At 37.8% G+C, this 6539-nt stretch overlaps 2 protein-coding genes across 3 annotated transcripts; one reads left to right on the top strand and one right to left on the bottom strand.

The window, feature by feature from the left end:
• The first annotated feature begins 650 nt into the window (after positions 1–650).
• Positions 651–4014, top strand: LOC125599967 (metal transporter Nramp1). Of its 2 annotated transcripts, XM_048772963.1 has the most exons (12): positions 651–795; positions 929–1059; positions 1333–1411; positions 1500–1540; positions 1618–1696; positions 1780–1884; positions 1951–2060; positions 2153–2334; positions 2417–2660; positions 2745–2981; positions 3294–3389; positions 3492–4014. In XM_048772963.1, the coding sequence occupies exons 1-12, from the start codon at positions 666–668 to the stop codon at positions 3798–3800; spliced, it is 1743 nt and encodes a 580-aa protein (XP_048628920.1). In that variant the 5' UTR covers positions 651–665; the 3' UTR covers positions 3801–4014. The 2 variants fall into 2 exon arrangements, with proteins under 2 accessions (XP_048628920.1, XP_048628919.1); XM_048772962.1 differs by having other exon boundaries at positions 695–1059.
• On the bottom strand, positions 3988–6175 carry LOC125599968 (cinnamoyl-CoA reductase 2). The gene is made up of 4 exons (XM_048772964.1): positions 5634–6175; positions 5370–5555; positions 4870–5222; positions 3988–4361 (listed from the first exon to the last, which is right to left on the bottom strand). Exons 1-4 carry the CDS (start codon positions 5904–5906, stop codon positions 4178–4180), a joined length of 996 nt encoding a protein of 331 aa, XP_048628921.1. The 5' UTR covers positions 5907–6175; the 3' UTR covers positions 3988–4177.
• Between the last annotated feature and the right edge of the window lie 364 nt (positions 6176–6539).

The following is a 6539-nucleotide window of genomic DNA, read 5'->3' as shown; positions in this document are numbered from 1 at the left end:
GAACACCTCGGAGAGGCCGCTAATGTCTCATGTGCCACCTGTCATGAAGAGCTGAAACGAGATATGAAAATTTTACTAGACAGAGATCGCCATCAAAGAGGAGATAGGTGCGACGAGGCGAGCACTGTCCTCAAGCACCTTCCACAACACCGAGAGCGTCCTAAATCTACAACGGGAGCTCTAGATTTGAACCGGGCGAGGTCGACTCGTTAAGTTACCCTCCGCCACAAAGAACACTGACGACTGTAAAGGAGGACGCTGCGACCGTCGGAGTAAAGAAAAAATAAAACTGTCTATAAAATTTTTTAGAGAAAAGCAAGAGAATATCTCTGACGGCTTGTTTTGATCGTTAATATAAAGATTTTTTTTTTGTTTTAAACTATATCATCTTTATATATTTTAAGATGGTATAGTTAAAAAAAACTCAGTTTTAAAAAGTATCTGATTTATACCATCTTTAAAAAATATTGTATTAGTTTAAGATGCTACCGTTTAAGAAATTAAACTATACCAATCTTTATACTTATCTTTTTAAAAAAGTTATTTTTTCTACGCTTTTAACCTTGGAATATTCTGCAAAACTACCCTACGATTTTGTTGGATTGGATCATAACAAAAAAAAAATTGAGAAAAGAAGAACACTCAAGACAAAAAAAATCGTTTAAATGTACTTTGAGGTCCCAACAAAACAAAACTCTCCATCTTGTCAGTCACAACCTTTGAACTGCTCTCGAGATCTCTCTCTCTTACCTTTTTCGTGTTTCTGCTACACTTCTTTTGTTCTGAGATTCCAAGGTTCTTCTTCTACAAAAATTAAATAAATTATTCACTAATTAAATCCCATTTTGACAATTCTCTCCTCGAAACTCGCCTTCCCTTTTCTATATATATATCGTTTTAAATACTCAAAAACCAGATTACTAACTAGGAAGAGAGATAGCGATGGCGGCTTCAGCATCTGAACGTCCTCAATTCATATCGAGTAACGGTGGGAACAGAAGCTTCTCCAACGCTCCACTCATCGACAACTCTGATCCTAATCAGATTATTGTCCCCGAGGTTTGGCTTTTTATAATCCCTTAAAAAATATTAATCTCTAGATTTACGTCCCTTGAATAGTTTGTAGATTTTGCATGTGTTCTAATCTTCTAAAAATTCATAGGTGTTCGATTGATTTGTTATATCACTAGGTAACTGAGTTAATCCAAATCCAGTTACAGTTGTTTCGGAGTCAAGAAATATCCCTGTCCGAGTCAACAAAACCACACCAAATCTAGATTTGATATGTTTGATTAATAACTTTATTTGATTTTTTTCTTTTTATGTTTGCAGAAAAAGAGCTGGAAGAATTTCTTTGCATACTTAGGACCTGGGTTTCTTGTTTCAATCGCATATATTGATCCTGGAAACTGTAAGATCATCATCTTTTAATATCATTTTCAGTAATTATAGATTATTAATGCCTAAACTCTACAAATATCATTCTTGTGTGTTTGCAGTTGAGACTGATCTTCAAGCAGGAGCACAATACAAGTATGAGGTGGGTAACTCTTTTATAGTTTTAGATTTATTAAAAAAAATATATATATATATATTGATTTCTTTGTATAAAAACAGTTACTTTGGATCATATTGGTGGCTTCTTGTGCCGCTTTGGTGATTCAATCTCTGGCTGCAAATCTTGGTGTTGTCACAGGTTTAACAAAAGTTTTACTCTTTGCTTCTAAGTTGTTACACATCAACTTTGCTAAATCCATTTGGCTTATATGATCATCACAGGAAAACATTTGGCTGAGCACTGTAGAGCTGAATACTCCAAAGTTCCAAACTTTTTGCTATGGGTTGTTGCAGAAATTGCAGTAGTTGCTTGTGACATTCCAGAAGGTACCAACTTTCTTTACTGTTGTTTCAAATAACGTTTCTCTAATCAAATATCTCTCGTTTCTACAGTTATTGGAACAGCTTTTGCTCTGAACATGCTCTTTAGCATACCTGTTTGGATTGGTGTTCTTCTCACAGGCTTAAGTACACTGATGCTTCTTGCACTTCAACAATACGGGGTATTCTTTTTTTTTTTTTTTTTAAAATATCTTTAATCATTTTAATTTCACTGTGCTATGGTTGCTCAACTCTTATGTGGTGAGATATACAGGTGAGAAAGCTGGAGTTCTTGATTGCATTTCTGGTGTTCACAATTGCTCTATGCTTTGTCATTGAGCTACACTACTCAAAACCAGACCCAGGAGAAGTCCTACATGGTCTCTTTGTTCCACAACTCAAAGGAAATGGTGCAACTGGTCTTGCAATCTCTTTGCTTGGAGCCATGGTTATGCCGTAAGCTCACTCACTCTCTCTCTCTCTTCACCCATCTTCATAAAAACTTTCTTTATAACGACCTCTCCTTTTTTTTCCACAGGCACAACCTCTTCCTCCACTCTGCCTTGGTTCTCTCCAGGAAAATCCCACGTTCATCTACTGGGATCAAGGAGGCTTGCAGGTTTTACTTGATAGAAAGCGGATTGGCTCTAATGATAGCCTTTCTCATAAACGTCTCTGTGATATCAGTAAGTGGTGCTGTTTGCAATGCCCCTGACCTAACCCCCGAAGACCGTGCTAAATGTGAGGATTTGGACTTAAACAAGGCTTCGTTTCTGCTACGAGTAAGTGTCTTGCTTGCTTACTTGCCTTATGCTTTTGTTTCAGAACATTAAAGCTTTTTTGTTGCATCCTCTGTTTTGAAACAGAACGTGGTGGGTAAATGGAGCTCAAAGCTATTCGCCATCGCGCTTCTTGCTTCAGGGCAGAGCTCAACTATAACTGGAACTTATGCTGGGCAATACGTGATGCAAGGGTTTCTTGATCTAAGACTCGAGCCATGGCTCAGAAACTTCTTAACTAGATGTTTAGCTATTATCCCTAGTCTCATAGTTGCTCTCATCGGTGGTTCTGCTGGAGCTGGAAAGTTAATCATCATTGCCTCGGTACACACAATCATATCCCATCTCTAATCATATACTCCTCTGTTTCATACTAATTGATTATATAGTACAAAATCTACTTTTTCTTAAAATAACACAAAAAATATAATATAATTTTAATTTCTTTAATTATAAGTGAAATAGTAAAATAGTTTTGATTATAAAGTTTTTGATACTTAAATATGTGAAAAGATCTTATATTATGAAACAAAATAAAATCACATAAACATTGTATTTATTGAAACAGAGAGATTATATGACTTACTATATACCTTATGGTCTGTATCATATCATTGACTTGTTAACTTTAAACAGATGATCTTATCCTTTGAGCTCCCATTTGCGCTAGTTCCTCTTCTCAAGTTCACTAGCTGCAAAACCAAGATGGGTTCACATGTAAACCATATGGCGGTATGTAACTACCCAACACATTTTTTACTTAACCAAAGAAAAGAAAAGATGGAAAACCGCCCATTATCTATTAACTTCATATGCTACTTTGTTGTCTAACAGATTACAACTTTGACTTGGGTCATTGGTGCTCTAATTATGGGGATAAACATATACTACATAGTAAGCAGTTTCACTAAGCTGCTCATCCATAGTCACATGAAGCTTGCCCTTGTCATCTTTTGTGGAATTCTTGGGTTCTCAGGCATTGCTATCTACTTGGCCTCCATAGCTTATCTTGTCTTCCGGAAAAACAGAAAAGCTAGTCCTCTTCTTGCTTCAACAAACTCACAAACAGTGGAGACACTTCCAAGACAAGACATTGTTGACATGCAGTTACATGGTAAAGCGGCTGCCTCAGATCTTGATTGAGTCTTATTCAATCATATCTTGAAAATTAGGATTCCAATAAAATTGGACTCAAACCAAGTCCACAAAGACCTCTTTTTAGTAGTTAAAATGTTTTTAGACGTTATAAGTGTTGGTTTTTGTCATCTTTTTTAAAAGGGATCAGATTCTCGTAGGTTTATATAATGAACAATGTTACAATAACATCGGATAATAGAATTATTGCGTTATCATATCATACACTATGAGTGATGCATATTATAGATTACAAAAATAGCAATCAGCTATATATTTATGTGTGATTAGGATTAAACAAATAACTTTGTTGAATCAAACGTATTACTTTAGAATAAAGCTTTTTTATGTGGGTGTATGGTCAGAGTGTATGGCCGTTTCCTGTTCTAGGATTCGATTATGACGTTTTGGTTCGAATCTTGAGGAAGAGGAAGATGCCCTTTCTCTTGCAAGCTCTTGACAGATTCGTAGAGAGATTGCTTGATGGGTTTAAACTCCAACCCTAAGTCTTTTATCTTTTGAGTAGTGAACTTGTAAGGCTTTGCCCTCGGATTCTTCTCGTCTGAACACCTAAAAGAATTTAAAAAACAACAATATGATAATCAATATACGAAATGTGGATAAGATTTCTTGTGTAACACTCTGAAGTAATAACGTATCAGTTATTGAACTAGCCAAAAGAGATACAAGTCGTCAAACTAGTGACCAAACTTTCCTGGGAGTAGGTGAAGAAAAACAGGTACACTTCCGTTTTTTTTGTCAAATGGAGTTAGACCCGTAACAAGACTACACGTTTTAGTGTATAAACAGAAAGACAAAAACACAAACACAACGTGTATAAATATGATTTTTTGTGATCTCTACGTCAGCATTAGGTAATACATGACATGGACATTGTGTGTGGCAAGTGACAAGTGCCAATACCAAACACCACTCATGTCCCTTTTATCCTATCTAATAATATTTATTGATTGTTAAAACAAAAACGTATCTATGTATCGATTAGACTGACAAGATCGTGTTGACTTTGATATAATTTTAGACCAAAGTGTTAAAAGAGACAAACGTTTTGACTTACTTGGTAGGAAGCGGATACTCCGGGAAGAATTTAGCAAGAATCTCAACAACCTCCCCACGGTGAAGCGCCGTCTCGGCGAGGATGTAACGGCCTGAGGCGGAAGGTGATTCGTAGACCATAACATGGCCTAGTGCAACGTCACGGACGTCCACGTACACCTGAGTCAGATTAGCGTAGGTCTTGGCTGAGCCGGTGAGGTACTTGAGGATATGGACTAGACTAGCGTTGACCGCTGACTGGAGCGGTGGTCCAAGAACTAAAACAGGATTTAGCACCACTAAGTCCACACCTTTGACCTTCGCCGTCTCCCATGCTGATTGTTCCGCCACCATCTTCCCGTAGCAATACCAATTCTACAAAGTACCAAAAAGGTTAAAATATATTGAAGTTTTCGTGCTAAACACGTAAACCTACTACAGCCACATGCTACTAGGTCACGTGGATTTTGGTCGGTGGGTTTTGATGAAAACTTCTAGCCAAAAATAGATAAATATATATACCTTTGTGTTCTTGCAGAAATCAAGATCACTCCAACAATTTTCGTCGACTATGGTTTGATGGTCACGGTTAGGGTTCATGTAAACCGCACCGATCGATGACGTAAACACAACACGCTTGACCTTGGCTTTAGCCGCTGCGTCGATCACGAACTTGGCTCCGTTCACCGCCGGCTCCAACATTGTCTCCTATTTAAATTAATTAATAAGACTTAAACTAAGAAGACATATACGGATCAATTGATTTTATGAAAATAGTTCACTAACGGGGTCATCGGTCATTGGAGAAGCGGTGTGGAAAACGCCATCACATCCATCGATCGTGGCGCATAGAGCTTCATAGTCGAGAAGATCAGCACTGTGAAGAGTGAGTCTTTCTTTTGCTCCTTGAAGCTCTCTGAGATGGTTGTTCTTGGGATCAGCTGGGTTCCGTACGGTTCCTCGTACGGTGTAGCCTCTCTCCAAAAGCAACTTAACGATCCAAGAAGCTATGTAGCCGCCGGCTCCGGTGACGCAGACGAGTTTCCCGTCGGCTGGCATTTTTTCTGTTGCTAAAGCAAAAGATCGATGGCTAAGAAGGTTAGAGAATGGTATGGGTTATAATGTGTCGTTACAGGGAGACTTTGTGATTTATTTATAGAGTGACTTCAAAACAAATGACGGTTTTGAGGTTATGACTTTGCCGTGTTTCACCTAACCATGGTCAAGAGTTGGTGAGTCTTCATAAGATAGTAGTATATTTTTGTAAAAGAACAAACCGAAAAAATTGAATATTTTCTTTTTGTAGCCCTGTGGGTCTGGTGAATGAAATATTACCGGGATCAATACTTTATTTTAATATATTTAAGAACACTACAGAAGTAGAATAGTTCGAACTTCAAAGTTGTAGGTGATAAGACCACCTCCATCGGGGGTCTCTTAAGGAGAGTTTCAAGCAAAAGGAAAAAAAAAAAAATAAATGAAAAAAAGGAAAAAAAAGAGAGAACCGGGTCTTTAAATGGGATTTCTAGGATTGGTAAGGAACCCTAACGTGGCAGTCTCCTATTCGCCCACCCCTTAGTGTCTCTCTCTCCTTGGCCTCACGAATCAGTCGGCTTCTTTCCTCCTCCATTCTCTGTTGATTGATTTTTGAAACGACGAGTGGTTTCCGAGATGTTATTCTTCGAGTGGGTG

Source organism: Brassica napus, unplaced genomic scaffold, assembly GCF_020379485.1.
Source record: "Brassica napus cultivar Da-Ae unplaced genomic scaffold, Da-Ae ScsIHWf_2078;HRSCAF=2729, whole genome shotgun sequence".
NCBI classification, from domain to species: domain Eukaryota; kingdom Viridiplantae; phylum Streptophyta; class Magnoliopsida; order Brassicales; family Brassicaceae; genus Brassica; species Brassica napus.
Note: the sequence above shows the minus strand (reverse complement) of the source record. Positions and strands in the feature narration are given on the sequence as shown.

Excerpts from the sequence above, each read along its gene's own strand:
- LOC125599968 (XM_048772964.1), bottom strand. The coding sequence starts at position 5,906 with ATGCCAGCCGACGGGAAACTCGTCTGCGTCACCGGAGCCGGCGGCTAC. Across the intron at positions 5,556-5,633 it reads CTCCAATGACCGATGACCCC|GAGACAATGTTGGAGCCGGC; the intron begins GTTAGTGAACTA and ends TAATTTAAATAG. Across the intron at positions 5,223-5,369 it reads ATTTCTGCAAGAACACAAAG|AATTGGTATTGCTACGGGAA; the intron begins GTATATATATTT and ends GGTACTTTGTAG.
- LOC125599967 (XM_048772963.1), top strand. The coding sequence starts at position 666 with ATGTACTTTGAGGTCCCAACAAAACAAAACTCTCCATCTTGTCAGTCA. Across the intron at positions 796-928 it reads TTTTGTTCTGAGATTCCAAG|GAAGAGAGATAGCGATGGCG; the intron begins GTTCTTCTTCTA and ends ATTACTAACTAG. Across the intron at positions 2,982-3,293 it reads AGTTAATCATCATTGCCTCG|ATGATCTTATCCTTTGAGCT; the intron begins GTACACACAATC and ends AACTTTAAACAG.